At 39.5% G+C, this 27243-nt stretch overlaps 1 protein-coding gene across 1 annotated transcript; it reads right to left on the bottom strand.

The window, feature by feature from the left end:
* Nucleotides 1–1439: 1439 nt before the first annotated feature.
* On the bottom strand, nucleotides 1440–24173 carry PSMC6 (proteasome 26S subunit, ATPase 6; the record flags this gene model as incomplete). The annotated part of the gene is made up of 14 exons (XM_080707410.1): nucleotides 24074–24173; nucleotides 23023–23102; nucleotides 22891–22930; nucleotides 21925–21977; nucleotides 17160–17227; nucleotides 16825–16939; nucleotides 14553–14640; nucleotides 10907–10968; nucleotides 10700–10823; nucleotides 10313–10374; nucleotides 8311–8431; nucleotides 8099–8179; nucleotides 6484–6555; nucleotides 1440–1558 (listed from the first exon to the last, which is right to left on the bottom strand). Exons 1-14 carry the CDS (start codon nucleotides 24156–24158, stop codon nucleotides 1440–1442), a joined length of 1170 nt encoding a protein of 389 aa, XP_080563536.1. The 5' UTR covers nucleotides 24159–24173.
* Nucleotides 24174–27243: the final 3070 nt, after the last annotated feature.

Raw genomic sequence — 27243 nt, 5'->3', positions numbered from 1 at the left:
TAGGTAGAACTTAAGCTTTTAATATTTCTGATATCAACATCCCCTATATCAGACATTCTTAGCCTCATATTCACAAATATTAGTAGAATCTTTGAGTGAGCTTAGAAAGTAATAAATCTGAAATTACAATATATAGAAAATTGAGGGTGAACTTTTCTGGCAAGAGGGTCCCAAGTATAATATTCTCAGAAGGGAACAATTAGCTCATGTAAAGAAAACCAAGTCTATTTATATATTAAAAATCAGTTTACTTGTAATACTTGGGAAGCTAAGACAGAAAGATTGCAGGTTTACAGACAGACTCAGCTACTAAGAGAGGCCCTCTGCAACTTAGTGAGACCTTGTTTCAAAACAAATAAAAAATAGGGCTGGGGGCATAGCTTGGAGGGGTATTGGGGGTTCCATCCACAGTACTGCAAAATAAATAAATAAATAAATAAATAAATAAATAAATAAATAGTAACCTTAAGCCCACCATGGTGGCGCACACTTGTAATCTCAGTACTTGGTAATCTGAGACAGGAGTATCGCAGGTTCATGAAGTAGCCTCAGCTACTTCATAAGGCTCTCCACAACTTAGTGAGACCTTGTTCCATAATAAAGAATAAAAAATAAGGCTAGGGTTATAGCTTAGAGGTAGAATGCCATTGGGTTCAATCCTCAGTACTAAAAAAAAAAAAAAAAATGCAATCTTAAGAATTCTAGATGGGCAGAATGCCTTTGGGTTCAATTCCCAATAAATAAATAAATAAAATAAATAAATAAAATAAGCAAGCATGTACTTTTTCAATTAACTATAAAAGTCACTTAATCACTCTAACTAAAGAGTAGGTAAATACTTTTTAGAAGGATGCATATATAGAGACATACCTATACATCTATGGAATATATCATAAGATGATTTTATCAACTTTTGCATGTGGATACTATTTTAAATTAAACTCAAAACCGACTATTTAATTACAATTTTATCTGGTTATTAATATAAAGTTTACTTACTAGAGAACTTAAAAGACCACAGTAAATATAATCTTAAAAAAGACAAGAATATATAAAGAACTAAAACAGACTTTATTCAACTTTTTTAGGATGAGGAAAACAAATGATATAAAATAAGTAAAAAGAAATGCTCTCTTATACTATTATCTCAAACCACTTTCAATGTTTTACAAAATGCTCACACAGCAAATATGAAAAGCTTCAACACACTTTTCTTTTTAACTTTTGCTGCAATTAATGCAACATTAACAAATTTTCATCTGTACCAATTTTAAAAGTTGAATTACTGAATTACATACTAATGTTTATGATGTTACTCATACATATTTTATTCATACACCTTTAATAAGATCACTGCCAATACATACATTATTTTCCTTAACTTTATTTTTACATTAAGTCAATATCTGTCATGCAGCCAACAAAAACCTTACAGTAAATTACACAGGTTTGTAGTCCAATTTAGACTCTAGCTTCTTAGAATCAGCCACTTTTCTTACTGCTTTCATAAAGTCTTCCTGAACTACAAAATCATGATCAGCACGAATTGCAAACATACCTGTGAAGAATAAAGCAACATGATTGCTGTAAATCAAATGTGAATTGTATGTTCATTACAAGAAAACTAAATAATAGTATAAGTCTATGGAGTACACATAAAGGAGCCCAGATGTACTACTTCTGAGCCAGTAGTTCTAATTTGTTAAAAACCATTCTCAGGAGAGGATTGGTGGCTTATACTTAAAATCCCAGTACTTGGGAGAATGAAACAGGAGGATCACAAGATCGTGGTCAGCCTCAGCTATTTAGTGCGGCCCTCCATAACTTGGTGATATCCTGTTTCAAAATAAGAAATAAAAATAGGGCAAGGGGTGTAACTCAGAGGTGGAATGTCCCTAGATTCAATCCCCAGTACCTTAAAAAAAAAAATCCACAATCTTAGCTAGATGTGATGGCACATAATTGTAATCCTAGTACTTGGGAAGCTGAGAAAGGAAGGATAGCAGGTTCGAGGCCAGTGCTCGGTAATTTAGTGAGACGCTGTTTCAAAATAAAAACATAAAATTGGGCTGAGGAGTATTGCTCAGAGATAGAATGTCCCTGGGTTCACCAGGCGTGGTGGCGCACGCTTGTAATCTCAGCACTTGGAAGACTGAGACAGGAGGATCGCACAGGTTCGAAGCCAGCCTCAGCTACTTAGTGAGACCCTGTTTCCAAATAAAATATAAAATAGGTCTGGGAGTATAGCCTGGCGGTAGAAAGCCACTGGGTTCCACCCCCAGTACCACCAAAAAAAAAAAAAAAAAAAAAAAAAAGTCCCTGGGTTCAAAATTCCCAGTACTACCAAGGAATCAAATCAAATGAGAAAAAAAAAAAAAAACCCTGATGTCTTTATTCAATTAATTTCCATAGCCAAAGTGAGCATCATTTCCAAACTCAAAGTAGGTGAGACAATTGTTGGAATAAATGTGCTGGCAGTAAGGTGTAGTAGGACACACTTGTAATCCTAATACTTGGGAGGCTGAGACTCGAGGATCACAGGTTCAAGGACAGCCTCAACAATATAGCCATAGCAAGACTCAGCAACCTTGTGAAACAAACAAAATCCCTGGGTTTGAAAATTCTCTTTCCAAACAAAAAAAAATAAAAGGAGCTAGGGGTGTAGCTCAGGGCAGAATACCTCTGGGTTCAGTCCTCAGTATTCACCGAAAAAAATAAAATTAAATAAAATATGGCTCACACAGTTCCTGTATTCAACAGTAGCTCTTAAAACAAAAATCAAGCTGGGCTTGGTAGCACACACCTCTAATCCCAGTACTTGGGAGGGTGAGACAAGAGAATCTCGGGCTCAAAGTCAGCCTCAGGTACTTTACTGAGGCCCTCTGCAACTTAGTGAGACCCTGTTTCAAAATAAAGAATAAAAAATAGGTTGGGGATATACCTCAGAGGTAGAATGCCCCTAGGTTTAATACCCAGTACAGCAAAAAATAAACAAACTTTAAGCAGTAGCTACCCAATATGGGATAGTGATTCCCTGGAAGAAGTATATTTATTGATAAAAGCAAAACACCTCCAGTAATATTTATGGCTGTTTTGGTGGGCATGGTGACACACACTTATAATCCCAGCATTTGGGAGGCTCAGACAGGAGTATAGCAGTTCATGGCCAGCCTCAGCTACTTAGTGAAGACCTTTGCAACTCAGTGAGACCCTGTTTCAAAATAAAGAATTAAAAAAAAAAAATAGGGCTGGGGTGTAGCTCAAATGTAGAATGACCCTGGGTTTCATCCCTAGTACTGCAAACAAACAAACAAACAAACAAACAAACAAACAAACAAAAAACACATACAGAGGGCTTTAACAACAAGAACAGAAAATGTCAAAGTCATTTTTCACATATAAAATTTATCTAGCTGAGCATGGTGGCGCACACTTGTAATCCCAGTACTTGGGAGACTAGACAGAAGGACCACAGGTTTGAAGCCAGCCTCGGCAATTTAGTAAGACCTTGTTTCAAAATACAAAATAAACGCTGGGCATGGTGGCGAATGCTTGTAATCCCAGCATTTGCGAGGCTGAGACAGAAGCATAGTTCGCAGCCAGCCTCCAATAGGGCTGAGGCTGTAGCTCAGAGGTAGAATGCCCCTGAGTTCCATCCCCAGTACCACAAATAAAATAAAATAAAATAAAATAAAATAAAATAAAATAAAATAAAATAAACAGGGCGTGGAGTGTAGCTTAGAGGTAGAACGCTCCTGGGTTCAATTGGCAGTACCACATATACAAAAAAATTTAATTTATTAACAAACTGATATTTTTTACATGACTAATATTTAAGCATCACAACTCAATTTTTTATTTCAAATTTTTGATAAGCTATTTCTTTCTCTCTTTTTTTTTTGGTGGTACTGGGGCCCTTCTACCTCCGGTTATACTCCCACAAGCTACACCCCCAGACCTATTTTTATACTTTTTTATGTGGAAACGGGGTCTCTTAAGCCAGCACGGCTGGCTTTGAACCTGCGCGATCCTCCTGTCTGTCTCCCAAGCGCGGGGATTACAAGCGTGAGCCACCACGGCCAGCTTGATAAACGATTTCTAAAATACTACTTGACAAAAAAATAAAAAAGCTTTGTGTTTGTTCCCTTTTTTTTTTTTTTTTTTTTTGGTGGTACTGGGGTTCCTGGAAGCCCTTCTACCTCCGGGCTACACTCCCAGACCTATTTTTACATTTTTATTTGGAAACAGGGTCTCCTAAACCAGCGCGCACGGCTGGCTTCGAACCTGCGCGATCCTCCTGTCTCTGCCTCCCAAGCGCGGGGATTACAAGCGTGCGCCACCACGCCCGGCCTCAATGTTTGTTCCCTTTTTAATGCTAGTCATGTCACGCATAGACATGGGTCCCAGATTTTGAGACAATTCTACTTTCATGATAAACTGAGGTTGGTAAGTTATTATCTGTTAATTTTTTTTTTTTTGGGGGGGGGTGGTACTGGGGGTGGAACCCAGAGTCGTTCTACCTCCGGGCTATAATCCCAGACCTTTTTTTAAAAAAAAAATATATATATATATATACTTTATTTGGAAACAGGGTCTCACTAAGTTGCTGAAAGCCTCATTAAGTGGCTGAGGCTGGCTTCAAACCCATGTGATCCTCCTGTCTCAACCTCCCAAGCGCGGGGATTACAAGTGTGTGCCACCACGCCCAGCTAATTACGTGAATTATACCAAAAGATTTGCTTGTGTTCAATTGTCATTTACATGCAATAAGGGGGTTGGAACAGAAGATTTCAAGGATTGCTCTCTACCTTTCCTTTTTTTTTTTCTTTTTTTGGGTTGTACTGGGGGTGGAACCCAGAGGCTTCCTACATCCGGGCTATACTCCCAGACCTATTTTATATTTTATTTGGAAACAGAGTCTAAGTTGCTGAAAGCCTCACTAAGTAGCTGAGGCTGGCTTCGAACCTGTGCAATCCTCCTGTCTCAGCCTTCCAAGTGCGGGGATAACAAGCGTGCGCCACCATGCCCGGCTCTACCTTTCCTTTCTAGATATCTATATGTCTTTGGGAATAGCCATCTTATGCTGTCCTAGAAATTAGGTGAATAGAAATGACTAAATTTTTTTTTCTGGTACTGGGGATGAAACTTAGGGGCACTGTACCCCAAGCTACACCCCGAGCCCTATTTTTCTAGTATTTTTATTTTGAAACAGGGTCTCACTGAGTTGTGAACGGCCTTGCTAAGTAACTGAGGCCGTCCGTGAAGCACGGTCCTCTGGTCTCAGCCTCCCGAATGCTGGGATCACAAGTGTGCATCATCACACCTGGCTGACTAATTTTTCAATAGTGAAATTTCTAACTTGTTTTAGAAAGCTACAACTGAATTAGGAAAAGTTTTTTCACAGGTTTGAGGACAGTCTTAGCAATGTAGTGAGAGGTTCAGCAACCTAGTGAGACACTACTTCACAAACAAGAAAAAAAACTAAAAATGAGTGAAAGTTGAAGAGAGAATACCCTGGGTTCAATCCCCAGTAAAACACACACACACTCAATCAATCAATCAATCAATCAATCTATCTCAAACAAAGACTAAATGATTCTGGGTAGGGTTTTTAAGCCATTTGGTACCAGAAATAAACATAATATCATACAATCCAGAGAAAATTATATTTGAAAATGTATCTTACACAAATTGCATAATCATAAAATTCATAAATTAGCCTTTCAAAGCTTATTACTCACAGACTAGTATCAGAAAACATATTTTATCCCTCCAGCAGCAGAGGCCTATGGTGGTGGTTCATTCTCATTCTAGAAAGATGTAACACAATTCTGGACAGCCTCAGACTTACTTCAAGGGTCCAGTGTCCTGTCTTTTCACATTCTGTCCACAGGCACTCAGAAGTGCAAAGGAATTAACCCCTCCAGAACAAATATCATCCAATGGAGGAAAAGTACTAGTAAACAAATTTTCTAGTCTTCCAACTTTCTGCCAAAATCCAGAAAGGCATTCTGTATGCTCCATTAAGAGGTCTCCTAAAATTCAAACAGCCCTTGTGTACAGCAGCTACTTCACTGCTGAACTCCTGTATGTTAGCGTTACCTCTGTCCATCTTACTTAATTCTGTTCTCTCTAGCCACCTGGAATCAACTCCCAAAAAAGCAACATACACTTAAATACTTCCAAGGCTCAGCCTCGGCTTTTGGAAAACCCTTTTAGAAGATTTAAAAAATCAAGATCAATAGTAAATCAGCCAGGCGTGGTGGCGCACACTTGTAATCCCCGCGCTTGGAGGCTGGAACAGGAGAATCGTGCAGGTTCGAAGCCAGCCTTGCTGGCTTAAGAGACCCTGTTTCCAAATAAAATATAAAATAGGTCTGAAAGTGTAGCCCGGGGGTAGAAGGCCCCTGGGTTCCAGCCCCAGTACCACCAAAAACAAAAAACAACAACAAAAAAAGAAACAGTGAACCTTTATAGCCCTACCTGCTTCAGTACAAACATTTCTCAGGTCTGCTCCATTAAAGCCATCTGAAAGCTTCACAATTGCTTCATAATCTGTATAGAAAAAAAATACTAGAAATTAATAAACAAATATCAGATCTTGATTTATCATCATGAAAATTTTAATGGAAGAACTTACTTTGAATTTGATCAGCTATTGATTTCCTGTTCATATTTTACAACATTAACAACTGAAAACTAAAAATTCTGTTAAGTAAACTAGCACCAAACAGAAATAGATATACCCCTGAAACTTCAAAATCAAGAAATCTTAGTGAGAACCTCACTAAAAAGCTGAGGCTGGCTTCGAACCTGTACAATCCTCCTGTCTCAGCCTCCCAAGCGCTGAGATTACAAGCATGTGCCTCCACACCTGGCTTGTCACATACAATTTTTATTTATTTATTTTTATTTTTTAGTGAGTGTGGAGATGGAACGCAGGGGCATTTGGCCTCCAAGCTATACCCCCTGCCCTATTTTTTATTCTTTATTTTGAAACCGGGTCTCACTGAGTTGCAAAGGACCTCACTAAGTAGCTGAGGCTGTCCGTGAACTGCGATCCTCGGGTCTTAACCTCCCAAATGCTGGGATTACAAGCGTGCACCACCACGCCCGGCTTACATACAATTTTTAAATGCTACAACAGAAACTGGTTAGGTTTTAGAGTTGCTGTTTAAGTTTCCAGTATTATCAGACCTAGGATAACAGTAAGTGACCTCTACCTACCCTCATGACAGATAACTCTGACAAGACACTATCAGGTAATACAGGATAGGTCAATTTCTATTTGAAATTATCCAAGTATTCATTAATTAGTGTCCAATAAGGTTTAAGCAGGGATTCCCAGTGGTGGCACCTAGCAAGAGCTCATTATTTATGGGGAAAAAAAACTATTATTTGACATCTTTTGTTCAGATCAGTCTTTCTAGTTCAAAATTCTCATAGGAACAAGGAGATAATGAGAGGCAATAACCAACTATTTAATTATTTTGGAGAATTAATTTTTAGAAGGGTTATAAAACTGCCTAGCAACATAAGATACTCCTAGTCCAGACTTGGTCAAACTGTTTATGTAAAAGAAAACATCAAAGGGCCTGAAGATACTGACATAGGAGTAAAACCAGGAGCTAATGGTGCTCTGGAAGACAAGGAAGATTTTTAATTAGTTACACATCCCCTGTCAAATGCCTGCTGCTCCTTCTTGCATAAACTGCTCTTCCCCCAATGTCTACTTTGCACCTTTTCAAGCCATTGGTAAAGACCTTTCTGTGATTCCTGTCATGCTCCATTTAAACTGTACATACACATGCTTGCTTTTGGCATTTCCTATTTCCCTTAACTTTTTATTTTTGTACAAAGCACTTATGACCATGAAGTATGCTACATGTTTTACTTACTTTACCTGTCTTTCCTGGTAAAAATATAAGCTTTCTAAAAGTAGAAATATGTTTCATTCATTGCTATATCCCCAGCATTTACAATTCCTTAAATATTTATTGAATTGCTAAGTTTAATGCTAAATTTGGGAGACTAATCCAACAGTATTCTGCTTCATTTGCCAAAGTATAAATATAGATATAATAGCTTACTTTCTTACCTATTTCACCATGCTTTGTAATGGGACCTGCATGGATTTTCAATATATCTAACCTTGCTTGTTCATTTGGTAAATCGATATCTGAAAAAGAAATTATAAAAAATTATTTTATGGTTCAGGTGTTTTACTTAAGTGGGAGTCAGAGAAATAATAAAAAGAGAAATGGACATAACAATGTTAAAATAGATAGCAAACAAAGAACCTAAACTTACGTATTTTCCTGTCTAGTCTTCCTGGACGTAGCAAAGCTGGATCCAGAGTATCTGGTCTGTTTGTAGCCATGATCATTTTAACTCTATGCAGAGTATCAAATCCATCCATCTGATTCAGTAACTAAGAACATTCAAAATCACAGCCATATTATAAAATGGCACAAACACTTTATACGGTTAGCAAATGTGTTGCCTACAGATAGATATGTGTGACCTTCAGAATGTTCATTGATGAAATCTTAACTTTTTTTTTTGCAGTACTGGAAATGGAAACCAGGAACATTCTACCTCCAAGCTATACTCGCAGCCCTATTTTTTCTTCTTTATTTTGAAAGAAGGTCTCACTAAGTTGAGGAAGGCTTCACTAAGTAGCTGAGGCTGGCCTCGAACCTGTGTCTCAGCCTCCCAAGTACTGAGATTACAAGCATGCGCCACCATGCCCAGCTGATGAAATCCTTCTTTTTTCTTTCTTTTAGGGGATATACTTTTTCATAGTTTTCACTAAATATGAAGGCTTCCATCTAACCAAGAGGAAAAATGTAATTAGGATACTGCCATCACGTCCACAGAATTTGGAGTGGAAGAAGTAGAATGTAGGGAAATATCCTACCTTAATTACCAAAACTATTTTAGATGTATCTCATTATCAGCAATAGAGCCAAACAGGAAAGAGCAATTTTTTAGAGTAATTTGATACATAACTTTGATTTTTTAAAAATGTCCATTACAAGCCGGGCGTAGTGATGCATGCTAGTGATCCCAGCATTCAGGAGGCTGAGACCGGAGGATCGCAGTTTGCAGACAGCCTCAGCTACTTAGTGAGCCCCACCACCCCCGCAACCTAGTGAGACCTTGTTTCAAAGTAAAGAATAAAAAATAGGGCAGGGGGTGGAGCTCGGAGGCCAAATGCCCCTGGGTTCCAACTCCACACGCACAAAAAATAAAATTAAATGTCCAATACTCATAAAATGTCAGTTAAACTAACACAAGATCACATTTCTTTTTTTGTGTGTGTGGTACTAGGAATGGAACCCAGAAGCTTTCTACCTCCAAGCTATACTCCCAGACCTATTTTTTTCTTTTTTATTTGGAAACAGAGTCTCACTAAGTTGCTGAGAGCCTCACTAAGTAGCTGAGGCTGGCTTCGAACCTGTGCGATCCTCCTGTCTCAGCCGCCCAAGCATTGGGATTACAAGTGTGCACCACCACACCTGGCTCTCAAGATCACATATATAATACAATAAGTTTAATGTAAAGCCAGGCATGGTGGTGCACGCTTGTAATCCCCCAGGCTGAGGCAGGAGAATCACAGGTTTGAAGCCAGCCTCAGCAACTTAGTGAGGCCCTTCACAACTTAGTGAGACCCTTTTTCAAAATAAAAAATAAAATAGGGATGGGGTATAGCTCAGAGGTATAATGCCCCTGGATTCAATCCCCAGTACCACACACATAATAAAAATAGTTCAATATACAATTTAAATATCTGATCAGCTGATCTGCTCAAGAGAATAGTAGATATACACCAAATGCAATCTTATAGCTAATTTTATTTTCTCTTCTCTCCTCAAACATTAACTGTTTTTTGTACTTATTACTAGTCATTTTCTTGTTTTGATACACAAATATGTTCATTCCTGTCAATATTTTCAAATTTCACTTTAAATTCTTTATGTAAACTGTTCCACAAATATGCAATGTTCAGTTCTTCATTTATTAAACACTGATTTTTTAACCCGGGCGTGGGGGCGCACACTTGTAATCCCAGCATTCAGGAGGCTGAGACCAGAGGATCACGGTTCACAAACAGCCTCAGCTACTTAGTGAGGCCCTCTGCAACTCAGTGAGATCTGGTTTAAAAATAAAGAATAAAAAATAGGGCAGGGGGTGTAGCTCAGAGGTCAAAAGCCCCGGGTTCCATCCCCAGACCTGCAAAAACAAACAAACAAACAAACAAAAAAACCCACTGATTTTTTAAAATAAACCCTCTTTACCAAATGATTACCTCCATCAAAGTCCTCTGAATTTCTCTGTCAGCTGAAGTACCTTCAGAAAACCGACGACCACCTAAAATAAAAGATTTGGAAATTTATATCCATTACTTGTTCCCTCTATAACCATCATTTAAGAAAACAGAACAGTGATAGACTCTAAGGTAAAAAGTATTAAGATGAAAATTAAATGGTAAGAATTGTACTGATAGAAGATTTGGGTATATTTCTCATTTTGTTAAAGTCAAAAGATATTTATTAAAATTAGTTAAGCTTTCTACTCTTAAAAAGTAACTCAATTATAATTACAAGAAAGTATAAAAAGTTCTTTTAGATTTTCGAAAAAGCTTCTCTAAAACTTAAAAAAATTTAGAATAATTTTTAAAAGGTCTGAGTCTTACCAATTGCATCGATTTCATCCATAAAAATGATGCATGGCTGATGGTCCCTGGCATAATTAAACATTTCTCTAATCAATCGAGCACTTTCGCCAATGTACTTGTCTACAATAGAACTAGATACAACCTGATTAAAGAAAAAACATTAAGTTAAATATAAGGCAATTCAAATAAAATTAAATTTAAACCACTAAAAAAGAACCTTTTTACCTTCAAGAAATTGCAGTCCAGCTGGCTAGCAACAGCTCGTGCCAAGAGTGTTTTTCCTGTGCCTAGGAATGATAGAAATTCTAATTAGATAGGAAATAAAACAAAATTTCTGAAGTCTTAAGAATATTAACTAATGGCTAGTAAATTTTCCAAAAATAAAGCTAAATCCTAAGTAGAATTTTCATATGAAACTCTAAATCAATTCTATTCAATACTAAGATTTTAAATTTTATACCTTGTAATTTTATTTTTTTCAAATCTTTTACTTTTTGTGGTACTGAAAGTTGAATCCAGGGGCATTCTACCTCTGAGCTCAACCCTGAGTCCTTTTTATTTTGAAACAGAGTCTAGCTAAGTTGCTGAGACTGGCCTCAAACCTGTGATCCTCCTGTGTTATCCTCTAAGTCCTGGCATGTACAGGCATGTACCAAAGTGCCCAGCTTCTTATATTTATTTGTAACTGATAAAAGAATAATTCTATATACTTAAAATGACATTGACACATGTATCTACTGTAGAATGACTAAATCAAGCCAATTAACATATCTATCGCTTCATATACTTATCTTTACTTTGTTGTTGAGAACAATTAAAGTTTACCCTTTCTACAATTTAGAAATAATACATTAAATTTTTAAAAAAAAGATGTACATTGGGCTGGAGAAGTAGCTCAGTCCCAGAGTACTTGCCTAGCATATGCAAGGCCCTGGTTCAATCCCAACATTAAAAATATAAAAATGAAAGAAATACATTAACAATCATCATGTTGCACAATAAGTCACTCGAATTTATTCCTAACTGAATTTTGAACCCTTACCTAACATATCCCCCTGTTGACATGGGCCACCTCCCTCCCTGCCAAATCACTCCCATCTCTACTAACCACTCTACTTTCTACTTCTGAGCTCAACTTTTTTTTTTCATTACTGGGGATGAAACCCAGGGGATTCCCCCTCTGAACTACACCCTCAGCCCTATTTTATGTGTGTGTGTGTTTGTATGTGTGTGTGGTACTGGAGGTGGAAGCCAGGGGTTTTTCTACCTCCAGGCTATTCTTCCAGACCTATTTTATACTTCATTTGAAAACAGGGTCTCATTAAGTTGCTGAAAGCCTCACTAAGTAGCTGAGGCTGGCTTCGTACCAGTCTCAGCCTCCCAAACACTGGGATTAAAAGCATGTGCCACCACGCCCAGCCCAGTCCAATTTTTTTTTTGGGGGGGAGGGTCTGAAGATGGAACCCAGAGGCATTTGACCTCTGAGCTACACCCCCTGCCCCATTTTTTTATTCTTTATTTTGAAGCAGGGTCTCACTGAGTTGCAGAGGGCCTCACTAAGTAGATGAGGCTGTCCAAGAATTACCATCCTCGAGTCTCAGCCTCCCGAATGCTGGGATTATAAGCGTGCGACACCACGCCCAGCTCCTATTTTTTATTCTTTATTTTAAAACCGGATCTCAGAGTTGTAAAGGGCCTCATTAAGTAGCTAAGGCTGTCCACAAACAGTGATCCTTCTGTCTCAGCTTCACAAATGCTGGGATTGCTATGAGTTCAACTTTTTAAAAAATCTACGTGGAGGTGAGATCATGTATAGTATTTACCTTTCTTGGCTGTTTTTTTCTGGGTTATTCACTTAGCTTAATATTGTGTGTGTGTGTGTGTGTGTGTGTGTGTGTGTGTGTGTACTTTTTTTTTTGTGGGTCTGGGGATAGAACCCAGAGTGGTTGCAGCAATTTATATTCCTATCAGTAGTACAAGGGTTCTCTTTGTCTACATCCTTGCAACACTTATCAGTTAAATTTTTGACACTAAGCCGGGCGTGGTGGCGCACACTTGTAATCCCAGCGCTTGGGAGGCTGAGATAGATAGAAGGATCACACAGATTCGAAGCCAGCCTCAGCTACTTAGTGAGGCTTTCAGCAACTTAGTGAGACCCTGTTTCCAAATAAAATATACAAAAAAGGTCTAGGAGTATAGCCCGGAGGTAAAAAGCCTCTGGGTTCCACCCCCAGTACCACCACCAAAAAAAAAGAATAAAAAGTAGAGTTGGGAGTGTAGCTCAGAGGTAGAATGCCCTGGGTTCCATCCCTAGTACCGCAAAAAAAAAAAAAAAAAAAAAAAAAAAATCAAATCTTGCTTAATTAAAACATAGGCTATGACAGAAACTCCTTTTTTTTGGTGGTATTACGAATTGAATTCTGGGGTATTCTACCTCTGAGCTATACCTCCAGCTCCAATTTTTATTCTTTTATTTGAAACTGGCTCTCACTAAGTTGCAGAGGCTTTCACAAGTAGCTGAAGGCTGGCCACAAACCTGTGATCCCCCTATCTCAGACTCCCAAGGACAGAAATTTCTGCTACATTAAAATATATCAGTCTATCTTATTCACTAAATAGATATTTTACCTATGCCTATTTTTAATGTCAAGTATTGGCTATTTGTAAACTATTATGCAGTCAATTATGCAAATCTTCCAAATACTGACATTTTCATTATATAATAATTTTTTGTGTGTAGCATGGGGATAGAACCCAGGGGCATTCTACCTCTGAGCTACATCCCCAGCTCTATTTTTTTCAAGTTCTTTATTTTGAAACAGGATCTCACTAAGTTGTGGAAGGCCTCACTAAGTAGTTGAGGCTGGCTGGGAACCTGAAATCCTGTCTCAGCCTCCCAAGTACTGAGATTACAAATATGCACCACCACACCCAACTGTCCTCAGATCTGTTAATAACTGCCGGTCATCATAAGTCAACATATTAGAAAGCTGTTATATTTATAATGCCTGATATAAGTTTTTTAAAGTTCTAACCTATAAGAGATAGTTCAAATTTTATTACTGGCAACAGATGATGTCAGCTTTGTGTGGGTGTATGTGTATTGCTGAGGGTCATACCTAGGGCCCTATGCATGCTAGGCAAGTACTCTACCACTGAGTTACATCCCAACCCTTCCACTGTATTCACATTTTGGGAAAAATGTGTACTGGTAACCAGTAACGTGTACAGGTCTCGGTAACCAGTAAGCAAATGAGTCAAAATGAACAGACTGGCCGGGCATTGTGGTGCACGCTTGTAATCCCTGCGCTTGGGAGGCTGAGACAGAAGGATCGCGCAGATTCCAAGCCAGCCTTTGCTGGCTTAAGAGACCCTGTTTCCAAATAAAAAATATAAAATAGGTCTGGGAGTGGAGCCCAGAGGTAGAAGGTCCCTGGGTTCCTTCCCCAGTACCACCAAAAAAAGGAATGAAAAAAGAAAAACTGAACAGATTGTAAATTGTCCTTTCAAGTAAAAATAAAATTCCAAGCAAAGCAGTTCAATTCAGCTGGCAACTACTAGCTGTGCAAGTACTTTTCCAAAAGGCAGCTATCTTTTTTTTTTTTTTTTTTCCAGTGCTGGGGATTGAACCTAGGGACATTCTATCTCCAACCTATATCCCCAGCCCTATTTTATATTCTTTATTTTGAAACAGGGTCTCACTGACTTGCAAAGGGCCTAAGTTGCTGAGGCTGTCCACAAACCGCGATCCTCCTATCTCAGCCTCCCAAATGCTGGGATTACAAGCATGCGCCACCATGCCTAGCTGCCCATCTTATTTTTTTATTCCTTAGTTCATTCATTATTGTGGTAAAAATAATTAAATACCAACCTGGTGGTCCATATAATAAACAGCCTTTTGGAGGTATTATTCCTACACGCTGGAATAACTCTGGGTTTGTAAGAGGTAATTCTATTACCTAGAAAAGAAGTTGTATGTTTCTTAAATGGTAAATATTTTATTTTAAAATTTAAGTCTAATACCAACAAAGTTAGATGCATACATCATAATCCATCTAGACTTCCATGCCATGTAAAACCATTTATGCTAGAGGGTTTTCTTCAGGTGGATTTAAGATTTTAAATAATGGCTGTTTTAACAAGCCACATATTAGATTATATATACAAATATGTGTCAAAACATAGTGAAATAAGCCAGGTGTGGCAACAAATGCCTATAATCCCAGTACTTAGGAGGACCTCAGGTTCCAAGCTAGCCTCAGCAACTTAATGAGATCTTGTTTTAAAACAAAAAATAAAGGGTTGGGGATATAGCTCAGAGGTAGAATAATAATGAGTACAATCCCTAATATCACAAGTATGTGTGCACATACATACACACATAATATTGAAATAAATGTACAAAGAAATAAGCATGGTCAAAAAAAATTTTGTTTTTGTTTTTGCAGAACTGGAAATTGAACTCAGGGGCAATTCTACCTCCAAACTACACTCCCAGCCCTATTTTATTCTTTATTACGAAACAGGGTCTCATTAAGTTGTAAGAGCCTCACAAGTTGTTGAGGCTTGTAATAAACCTGCTATCCTCCTGTATCAGCCTCCCATGTACTGGGATTATAAGCATGTGCCACCAATTTGGCATGTGCCAAAAACTTGGTGTTACCATCACCTGAAATGCTTGTTCAAATGCTAATTCCTGTGCTACACCCCAATATTCTTCATCAAAAGCACTCAAAAAGGGCCTGGTCATCCTTATGTTTTTAACAGAAACAAGGATTGAACCCAGGGTTTCACACGTGCTAGTCAAGTACTCTCCCACTGAGCCACATCCCCAGTTTGTAGTCTGTATTTTTAATAACTGTTCAAAAAAATTTAATGTGCCAAAATCTATGAATTACTGCCGTAGGAGTTAAATCCAATTAGACCTTACCACCATTCCAATGCTTGCTTATTACTGGAGATGGAACCCAGAGGATCTGCCTCTAAGCTAGACCCTCCAGCCCTGTTTTATTTTTTATTTTGAAACAGAATCTCACTGAGTTGCTGAGGCTCTTGCTAAATTACCAAGACTGGCCTCAAAACTATGATCCTCCTATGTCAGCCTCCCAAGCACTAAGATTACAGAAGTAAACTGCCACACCCCATTCCCACCAATTCTTAAAATATTTCTATCTTACTTTTGGATGAAATCAAGAGAACAGTGTAATTTGATTAACAAATAATTTCAAGAAGCCAGCTTCGTTGTGATGCAAGGCAATCCTGATTTGATTCTTTACCTAAAAGTTTAAAAGCTACTCCTACAATCAGTATTCTTCCTAAATACAGGTAAACAACTTTTAAAAAATAAAATGTGTAAGGCCTGCTGGGTGTGGTGGTGCATGCTTCTAATCTCAGCTCTTGGGAGGCTGAGACAGGAGGATCACAGAGGTTTGAAGCCAGCCTCAGCAACTTAGTGCGACCCTGTTTCCAAATAAAATATAAAATAGGTCTGGGAGTATAGCCCGGAGGTAGAAAAAGCCCCTAGGACCACCAAAGAAAAACAAAAACAAAAACATAAGGCCTAGTTAAGTTACTCTACTGTAAAGATGAGAAGATAATTAGGGATTTATGGGAAGAAAAACATAACAGGTTATCCAAACGCATCCCTCTCAAATACACTATTGTGACAACTAAAAACGCAGATGGCAAGGACATCAGATTATATCAATTAGTCTTAGCTTCCTTCCACCTTCTTTGCCTTAAAAAGAGCAGGATTTTTCTAACATCCAGTTATCTCCTAATTAACAAACATCAATAATTTTTCCTATGTACAAATTTGGTGTTATTCTCTCAACAAGTGCTAAATGCATAATATTTAGTAATTATTACTTGGAGGGAAAGTAATTTTTATTTTGGTGGTACTGGGGATTGAACTCAGGACATACCCCCGTCCTATTTTATTTTTAAACAGTGTCTCACTAAGTTGTAGAGAGCCTCATTAAATTGCTGAGACTGGCCACAAACCTGCAATCCTACAAAGTGACGAGAGTAAAAGCTTGAGCCATCAAACCCAAAAAGTAATTTTTGATCCTGCTTTTCTTTCATGCGTTCTAAAACCAGTAGTATTTACTAATAAGTTAGGAACCAAAGCATAAGAAACCAACCTCTCTCAATTCCCGAATCTGTTCTGATAGCCCTCCAATCTCAGAATAAGAAACATTTCCAGGGTCTTCATGAGACATATTGTAAACCAGTGGATCCACCTCTCTTGGCAAATATCTAGAATGAAATGTATTTTTCTTTCAAAAGATGTATTTTCTCCCAGCTTGTAGAAAAAATGACATTCTTAAACAAGCACCTATACATGATCTTATAAAGATGTTTAAATTAATTAGAAATTAGTAAAATCAAAATATTCAGTGATTTCAAGAAGCATGTATTTTGGAAAAAATCTTCCCTCTGTAAAAACAAGTTACATTGAATAGAATAAGAAACCCACCTCATGATGGTTAGTGTTGTCATGTCCAAAGCAACTCTTGTTCCTGGCTTCAGCTTACTCTTGTCAAGCTGATTTTGTAAATCAAAAGATAGTACATAAACATTTAAAAGTGAGAAAAATACTCTAAGAAGAGCTTAATAGAAGCCAAATATTCATTTTTACCCTTCAAAGAGAACCGAAATGTTATATTATAAGCTTTATTCCAATAGAAGGGCTTATAAGAACAATAAAGTTATTTCCATCTGCCCCTTAAAAGAGAATGCATTTTTAAGCTGGATATAGTGGTACATGCGTAATACCAGTACTTGGGAAGTTGAAACAAGATTACAGGTTCAAAGCCAGCCTCAGTAATTTAGGGGAAGCTCGCAGCAACTTAGACCTTGTTTCCAAGTAAAACTGAGGCTGGTATAGTTTGGAGGTAAACTGTCCCTGGGTTCAATCTGCAACATCACACACACACAGGAATATACTTTTGTCAGTCTCAGTGTGAAATCACTGACAAAGTTTGAGAGGCCTAGATTTTGAAAAACAAGTGGACTTTGGAATTTTACTTTTAAAGTCTTACCATTCAATATAACAACTTTGGGAATTGGTGCCAATACCAAAGCATTTATAGAAAAGCCCCACAGGAATATTTTTTGAAGGAAAAGAGGCATTTTAAAGGTGTGCCCCTGAGGTGGGGCATAGTGGGATTACACTTGTAATCCCAGCATTTGGGAAACTGAGGCAAGTGGATCTCAGTTCAAGGAAAACCTCAGCTACTTAAGACCCTATGCAATTCAAAGAGACCTTGTTTCAAAATAAAAAATAAAAAATAAGGCTGGGGGTATAGATCAGAGGTAGAATGCCCCTGGATTCCATCTCCAGTACCAAAAATTAAAATAATAAAAAAATAAAGGTATGCTCCTTACATTTATTTTGAAAAGTATAAGCCAGGTATGAGGGTACACTCCTGTAATCCCAATACTTGTGAAGCTGTACTGAGGATTGAACACAGCGGCATTCTACCTCTGAGCTACACCTCCAGCCCTATTTTTTATTCTTTATTTTGAAACAGGGTCTAAGTTGCAGAAAACTTCACTAAGTAGCTGAGGGTGGCTGTGAACCTGCAATTCTCCTGTCTCAGCTTCCAAAGTACTGAAATTGCAAACGAGCTCCACCACACTTAGCTCTGTCTCTACTATCTTACATCCCATTAAGATGTATTACCATGCAACAATAAAAAATAAACAAACAAATAAATGAATGAACAAACTTTGTTGAACTGGGTATGATGGTACATACCTATAATCCCAGTACTTGGAAGGCTGAGACAGAAGAATCATAGATTGAAGGACGGCCTCAGCAATTTAGCGTGGCTCACAGCAACTTAGTGACACCCTGTTTCAAAAACAAGAAATACGTGGTGGTGCACGCTTGTAACCCCAGCATTCTTGTAATCCCAGTATTCGGGAGGCTGAGACTGGAGGATCACGGTTCGAGGGCAGCCTCAGCTACTTAGTGAGGCCCTCTGCAACTCAGTGAGACCCAGTTTCAAAATAAAGAATAAAAAATAGGGCAGGGCGTGTAGTGCGAAGGTAGAAGGCCCCTGGGTTCCATACCCAGACCCGCTAAATAAATAAATTAATTAGTTAATTAATTAATTAAATAAATATAAAAACAAAAATAGCTGGAGGTATAGCTTGGAGTGGTGTAGAATGACCCTGGAGTTCAATACCCAGTACTACAAAAAGAAAAAAAACAAAACAACAAAAACTCTGTGTTGGGAATGTTTCTCAGTGGTAGGGGACTTGACTAGAGTATTGGAGGACCCGAGTTAGATTTATAGCACCACAAAAAAAATAAATAAATAAAATAAAAATAATGACTACTGATACATTTTCAAAATCATATGAATTACCGACTACTTTCACATATTTTATAAACAGCTATAAATTTAGGACTTAATGGCAATTAAAATAAGGTAGAGGTAGGCAAAACACTAAATTTTATTAAAAAATTAGGTTAGCATTGTGTGATGGTGCATACCTGCAATCCCAGCTACTCAGGAGGCTAAGACAGGAGGATCAAAACTTCCAGGCCTGCCAGGGGAACTTAACAAAGTCCAGACTCAAAGTAAATACAAAAGGGCTAATGATGTTGCTCAGTGAAACAGCACTTGTGTAGTGTAGAGTACCAAGGGGTAGGGTAGACTAAATTTAAAAAGTTGTCTACACCTATAAGTGATTTGAAAAACTTTCGTCATTTATATCTACAGGGAAAATATACTAATACTTCTTATATTTTCCAGTTTCCAAATATTCTTTTGCTCTCATTCGAAAATGAAATATCAGCCAGGCGTGGTGGCGCACGCTTGTAATCCCTGCGCTTAGGAGGCTGAGGCAGGAGGATCACATGGTTCGAAGCCAGCCTCAGCTACTTAGTGAGACCCTGTTTCCAAATAAAAGGTCTGGGAGTATAGCCCGAAGGTAGAAAGCCTCTGGGTTCCACCCCCAGTACCACCACAAAAAAAAAAAAAAAAAAGAAAGAAAGAAATATCTCAGAAATGCCAATTTTGGCATCCAGTGTATTAAGAATCTAATAGCCGGGCATGGTGGCACATGCTTGTAATTCCAGGCTTGGGAGGCTGAGACAGGAGGATCTCACAGGTTCGAAGCCAGCCTCGGCTACTTAGTGAGGCTCTCAGCAACTTAGTGAGACCCTGTTTCCAAATAAAGTATAAAATAGGTCTGGGAATATAGCCCAGAGGTAGAAAGCCCTTGGGTTCCATCCCTACTTCCACAAAAAAAAAAAAAATCTGTCAGAAAATGTCACCCATTATATGCTAGGCCAAATCTTAATATCAGATTTAGTCCCTCATTAAATTCTATTCTGCAGCCATGTTGTATCAATGTTTTAAAACCTGAATCTGGCCGGACGTGGTGGCACACGCTTGTAATCCCCGTGCTTGGGAGGCAGAGACAGGAGGATCGCGCTGGTTTGAAGCCAGCCGCACTGGCTTAAGAGACCCTGTTTCCAAATAAAAATATAAAATAGTTCTGGGAGTGTAGCCCAGAAATAGAAGGGCTTCCAGGAACCCCAGTACCACCAAAAATAAAATAAAATAAAATAAAATAAAACTAAAAAAAAAATAAAACCTGAATCTGATATAATAAATATTCATGAGAAAGTTTTTCTAGTGAATTTATAAGAATGCTCTATGTCAGGATACTTCCTAAAGAACAGACTATTACAAGATGGGCATAGTGGTGCACACTTGTAATCCCAATACTTGGGAGGCTTAGACAGGAGAATCGCAGGTTCGTAGCCAGGCTCAGCTGCTTAGTGAGGCCATCTACAACTTAGTGAGACCTTGTTTCAAAATAAAAAATAAGCCGGGCGTGGTGGCGCATGCTTGTAATCCCCGCACTTGGGAGGCAGAGACAGGAGGATAGCGCAGGTTCGAATTCAGCCGCGCACGCTGGCTTAGGAGACCCTGTTTCCAAATAAAATATTAAAAAATAGGTCTGGGAGTGTAGCCCGGAGGTAGAAGGGCTTCCAGAAACCCCAATACCACACACAAAAAAATAATAAATAAATAAATAAATAAATAAATAAATAAATAAATAAATAAATAAAATAGGCCTGGGGCCCCACCTTGGTGGCACATGCTTGTAATCCCAGCATTTGGGAGGCTGAGACAGGAGGATAATGGCCAGCTTCAGCTACTTAGTGAGTCCTTTGCAACTCAGTGAGACACTGTTTCAAAATAAAGAATAAAAAAATAGGAGCCTGGTGTGGTAGCATTTGGGAGGCTGAGACAAGAGGATAATGGCCAGCTTCAGCTACTTAGTGAGGCCCTCCGCAACTTAGTGAGACCCTGTTTCAAAATAAAGAATAAAAAATTGGGCTGGGGGTGTAGCTCAGAAGTAGAATGCCCCTGGGTTCCATCCCCAGTACTGCAAAATAATAATAATAATAAAGCTGGGGACATAGCTCAGAGGTAGAATGCCCAATCCCCAGTACTGCAAAGAAAGAAGAAAAAAAAAGAACAGACTATTACATACACTGATCTTATTTCAGATGCTTTGAATGATTCCGAGCTATACATTGGCATTTTTTGATGACTTTAACATGAAATTTAGAGCTGTTTCTATTTGCCTGTTCTAATCTAAATTACCTCATACAAAATTAATTTAGGCTTTACTACAGACTATAAATTATAATACTTTTGAATGTTTAAATATAAAACATAGGTTACTGATGGTGTCTAACACTTTTAAGTCCTCTTCAAAAAAAGACATTAAGAGCCAGACATGGTGGCACACACTTGTAATCTCAGCATTTGGGAGGCTGAGAGAGGAAGATAGCGGGTCAAGGCCAGCCTCAGCTACTACTTAATGAGGCCCTTTGCAATTCAATGAGACCTTGTTTCAAAATAAAGAATAAAAAATAGGGCTGGGAGTGTATCTCAGAGGTAGAAAGCCCTAGGTTCCATCCCCAGTACCACAAAAAAAGACATTAAAATAAAATGATCTATTTTCCAGTTCTAAAATTCTTTGATTTCTAAGAATGCAGATCTAAGTAAGGTATAACACTAGAAAACAGAGAATGGCAGAAGTCAAAGCCCCTGATTTGAATTCAGGCTTGCTAATAATTAACAATATGTGAACACATCACCCTATGGAATTATAGGCATAATGTGTGACTTGTTTACCTTAAAATATTATAATCTACATAAAGCACTTTTGTCAGTTATAAGAACTATACAAATAAAAAGTATTACCTGTCGACGACAACCCACAACATATCTTGGTCCATTTGTAGCTTTAACAATGACTAGAAGAAAACAAAATAAATTTAAAAGTAGTAAAAAAAAAAAAAAAAAAAAAAAACTGGCCGGGCATGGTGGCGCACGCTTGTAATCCCAGCATTCGGGAGGCTGAGACCAGAGGATCGCGGTTCGCGGACAGCCTCAGCTACTTAGTGAGGCCCTCTGCAGCTCAGTGAGACCTGGTTTCAAAATAAAGAATAAAAAATAGGGCAAGGGGTGTAGCTTGGAGGTCAAATGTCCCTGGGTTCCATCCCCAGACCCGCAAAAAAAAAAAAAAAAAAAAACTGAAAAAGAAAAAAGTAAATATGTCCACATCAATGAGACCGCAGTTAAAAAAAAAACAAAAAACTTAATGCACTCAAAAATAACACCTCATTGCATTACTGACACTAAAATAATAGTCATATAGCTGGGCATAGTGGCACACAGCTTGTAATCCCAGCATTCAGGAGGCCGAAACAGGAGGATTGGGGTTCACTGACAGCTACTTAGTGAGGCCTTTCACAACTTAATGAGGCCCTGTTTCAAAAAATAAACAATAAAAAATACGGCAGGGGGTTTAACTTGGAGGTCAAATGCCCCTGTGTTCCATCCCCAGACCCGCCAAAAAAAAAAAAAAAAAATCATCATCATCATCTAAAAAGTTGAAGCCAGGCATGGTGGCGCATGCTTGTAATCCCAGCATTCAGGAGGCTGAGACCAGAGGATCCCGGTTCGCAGACAGCCTCAGCTACTTAGTGAGGCCCTCCGCAACTTAGTGAGACCCTGTTTCAAAATAAAGAATAAAAAATAGGGTGGAGGGTATAGCTCGCAGGTCAAATGCCTCTGGGTTCCATCTCCAGACCCGCAAAAAAAAAAAAAAAACTAAGTTGAGGAAGAGTTGGTTGTTTTTCTTTGGTAATTAATAAATTCACTTACATTTTTCTTCAGTTAATTGCTTAAGCACTTCACCCACAATCTAAGAAAGAGATAGAAAAATTACTTTTTGCCAACAGCTAAAAAAGAAGGAAAATTACCATCAACCCCTGTACCCCAAACTCCATTACCTACCTGCCCAACACTTTGTAGGGCCTTCAGATCATTTTCAGACTTTTCATACTGCTTGGTAAGTTCTTTTAATTGCTCCCTTACTGAAATAATATAATTTGAATATTTTAAATTAAACAACAACCTTAGGGTGTTTAAGTCATCAAATCCAACTTTTAAGTTTACTTAAGTCTATTTCACTTTATATGTTTCATACCACTACTATCAAATCACAAATTTTGCTCTTTGTAATGTTTTCCAAAATGTTACAGAGAAAGCAATATATTTTTATTTTCTTCATCGGGAATACTTGTTTAAGGGCAGATACTTAACAGATACTGACATCAGGATTTGAGACTACAAATCCAAATGATCTTCAGCAAGTTACACTCTTCCTCGTTGCTTCACCTACCCACCTGCATTACTCTCTGGTTTTCTACCCTAAATAAAGTCGAAAATGCAGTTCTCCACAGAATCATATGCTTGTGGTCTTCCCTCAATTAAACCACTCAGGCTTTTCAATGAGGGTGCACTATGAAAGAACCTTATGTGCTCGGGCTGTAAAGGAAACTTGGATGCCTGATACGATACATAAAACATAAAACACAAGTAGAGAAGGGTTACTATGACCATTGGACTCCTTCTCTCTTAAATTCCACGTTCAGCTTTCAACCCCACGAACAAGCCAAGCTTACTTGCTGCGTCTCATCTCTCCCTGAGCTTCCTCGACTCAAGCGTCTTCCCCTCTCCCAGTCCCGGGATCCGACACGGTCTCCTCGCACCCCAAACTGAGAAACGTCCCTAGCCTACTCCTTCCCGGCCCCTCCTCTAGTCCTTTCCCACTTCCACCTCACATCTGTGGATACTCCCTGCGGCCCCGGGGCTGGACGGGGCCATTTCCCCGCCCGGGGGGTGCTGCTCCCCAAGCGCCGGGCCGGATGACAAAGCGCCTTGTCCCTGGACCGAGGCCTTCGCATCCCCAGGGCTCGGCTGCCCGGCCGGCCACGGCCTCCGCCTTGTCAGAGGCAGAAACGAGTCCAGGCACGAGGCTGTGTGGAAAAAAAGGCGCACTCACACTCTTTAAGACGGCCGTCGATCTCCTTGTGCTCCAGCAGCTTCTTGCGGTAGTCCTGGAGCGCTTTATCTCTAGGGTCCGCCATGATGAGAAGCCGTCGCTCATAGGGGATGCCGGGAATGGCCATGGCCGCCGGGCGGGGGAAGGGGCGGAGCGAGGGGGCAGAGCCGGCCCGGAGGGGCGTGTCCTTGAGAGGCCACGCCCCTTCCTGTCGGAACCGCCTCTCATCTCTGTGTCTCAGTTCACCTAGAGCGTCCTCGAGCCCGGAAGGAGGTCTCCGGCCACACCGTCCCCTGCAGGCCGGACTGAGTAACGCAGGGCGCGGAGACCGAGAGGCCTTGAAGTCACTGCTTTCCCGGAATGGCGAAAGGCTGTGTAATAAATTGAGAAGGGAGTAGATTAAGTAAGGATTGTGTAATACGTCAGAGTAGGTCCGATGGCCTACTGGGCTTTTGAAATAACACCTGCAGGTACAGAAGAATCAGGCAGTTTCAATTAATGAATAAAGGTGGTATTAATAGGTCAGTTTATAAAATGGTGAGATTAAGAATGTTAAATACTGTGAAGAAATAAAACATGTTGATAACATACAGTACGATAGAGAAAAGTAATTCGTAATGGACATCTGGGCTGAGAAGGAGCCAGCCTTGCAACAAACTGGAGAAGAATCTTCTGAACAGAAGAAAGGGAAAGTACAAGACCCGGAGGTGGGGAGCTTGGCTCACTTCTAGGAACATAGAGGGGGGTCCATGATCAAAGGGGCTGGTGCAGAGATATGGGACAGGAGAAAAAGATGTTGACTTAACAGGTAGAAACTTTTGAAGTTGGCTAGAACTATCCCAGATTTCTGTGATTTTGGAAAAACTTTAAATCTGTCCTTAGCTTTGTAAAATGATAGCGCTGTAAAATTGTCCCTTTCTAAAGGCTTGTCCTGGCTATTCGATAGGATGATATATCTAAAGCTCTTAACCCAACAACTGCCATATACTAAGCACTCAGTAGTGTTCATTTTTATCTTTATTTTATTTTGAGGTACTGGAGATTAAACCCAGAGGCATTTTACCTCCAAGCTACACTCCCAGCCTTATTTATTTATTTATTTATTTATTTATTTATTTATTTATTTTTGAAACGGGGTCTTCTCACTAGGTTGTTGAGAGTCTCACTAAACAACAGAGGCTAGTCTTGAATCTATGATCCTCCTCTTAGCCTCCCAAGTACTGGGACTAGAAGTATACACTATCAACTTAGCTAATAGTGTTCACCTAAATTGGTAAATTGTTACTTTTTTTGTGTGTGTGGTACTGGGGATGGAACCCCCAATTTACCAGCCTGGCAAGGTAAATTGTTACTTCTAATCTGGATGTGGTGGCACCTGCTTGTAATCCCAGTATTTGGTAGGCTGAGACAGGAGGATCACGGGTTCTCAGCCTCAGATATTTAGTGAGGCCCTCTGCAACTTAGTGAGACTCTTTTTCAAAAAAAGAATAAAAAGTTGGACTGGACAGCCTGGCATGGTGGTACACACTTGTAATCCCAGTATTTGGGAGGCTGAGACCAGAGGATCGAGCTTCATGGATAGCCTCAGCTACTTAGTGAGGCCCTTTACAACTCAGTGAGACCCTGTTTCAAAATAAAGAATAAAATATTGGGCTGGGAGTGCAGCTCGGAGGTAGAATGTCCCTGGGTTGCAACCCCAGTACCATAAACAAAACAAAACAAAACAAGAAGGGGCACCTCAGCTGGGCATGGTGGCCTAAGTTTGTAATTCCAGTACTTGAGAGGTTGAGACAAGAGGCTCTCAGTTCAAGGACTGCCTCAGCTACTTAGTGAGGCCCTTTGCAACTCAGTGAGACCCTGTTTCAAAATAAAGAATAAGCCAGGCGTGGTGGCACACGCTTGTAATCCCCGCACTTGGGAGGCTGAGACAGGAGGATCGCACAGGTTCGAAGCCAGCCTCAGCTGAGTGAGGCTCTCAGCAACTTAGTGAGACCCTGTTTCCAAATAAAGTATAAAATAGGTCTGGGAGTATAGCCTGGAGGTAGAAAGTTTCTGGGTTCCACCCCCAGTAATACCCCCCAAAAATTACAAATTACATACACACACACACACACACACACACACACACACACACACACAGCCAGGCATGGTGGCACACACTTGTAATTCCAGCGTTTGGGAGGCTGAGATGTGGTTAAGGACAGCCTCAGCTACTTAGGCCCTTTGCAACTCAGTAAGACCGTTTCAAAATAAAAGAATAAAAAATAGGGCTGAGGTGTAGCTCAGAGGTAGAATGCCCCTGGGTTCAATTGCCAGCAACACACACACACACACACACACACACACACACACACACACACACATCTGAAAGGGAACCTAATTCCTTTGGATCAGATTAGTGACTTGTTTTTGATTAATAAAGTGGACATGACTGTACAATTACTGAGATTAGGTCATAAACAGTATTGAGGCTTGATTGGGTGGGGCAGGGCAAAAAATAACAACAAAAAGTATACTGAAGCTTCCTCCTTACTCTTCCTTAGATCACTCCCTCAGGGGGAGGCCAGCTGCCAACAGTAGATACAGAGAAAGACCCATATAGCAGGAACTGCCAGCAAGATGCTGAGGCTTCCTGCAACCAGTGTGTGAATGATGTCTTGGGAGCAGACCGTCCAGATGACTGCAGCCCTAGTCTTGACAGCAAAAGCTTAAGAGCAAGTCGCACAAGCCAGTTCAGCAGCTTTTTTTTCCTTTTTCTTGTTTTTGTTTTGTTTTTGTTTTTTGGTGGTGGTGGTCATGATAGAGATTGAATCCAGTAGCACTCTACCTCCAAGCTACACCCTTAGCCCTTTTTATTTGGAAACAGTCTCATTAAGTGGCTGAGGTTGGCCTTGAAATGGTGATCCTTCTGTCTCACTGAGTTGCAAAGGGCCTCACTAAGTAGCTGATGCTGTCTGTGAACCGCGATCCTCCTGTCTCAGCCTCCCAAATGCTGGGAATACAAGTATGAGCCACAGTGCCTGACTGGTGGTGGAGTTTTACATTCAACATTAGGCGGGGGTAGGGGGGGTGTGGGGATGGTGGGGTGGCACAAACCTGTAATCCCAATATTTGGGAGGCTGAGACAAGAGGACTGCAGGTTGGAAAACAGCCTCAGCAATGTAGCAATA

Source organism: Muscardinus avellanarius, assembly GCF_963383645.1.
Source record: "Muscardinus avellanarius genome assembly, chromosome: 12".
NCBI classification, from domain to species: domain Eukaryota; kingdom Metazoa; phylum Chordata; class Mammalia; order Rodentia; family Gliridae; genus Muscardinus; species Muscardinus avellanarius.
Note: the sequence above shows the minus strand (reverse complement) of the source record. Positions and strands in the feature narration are given on the sequence as shown.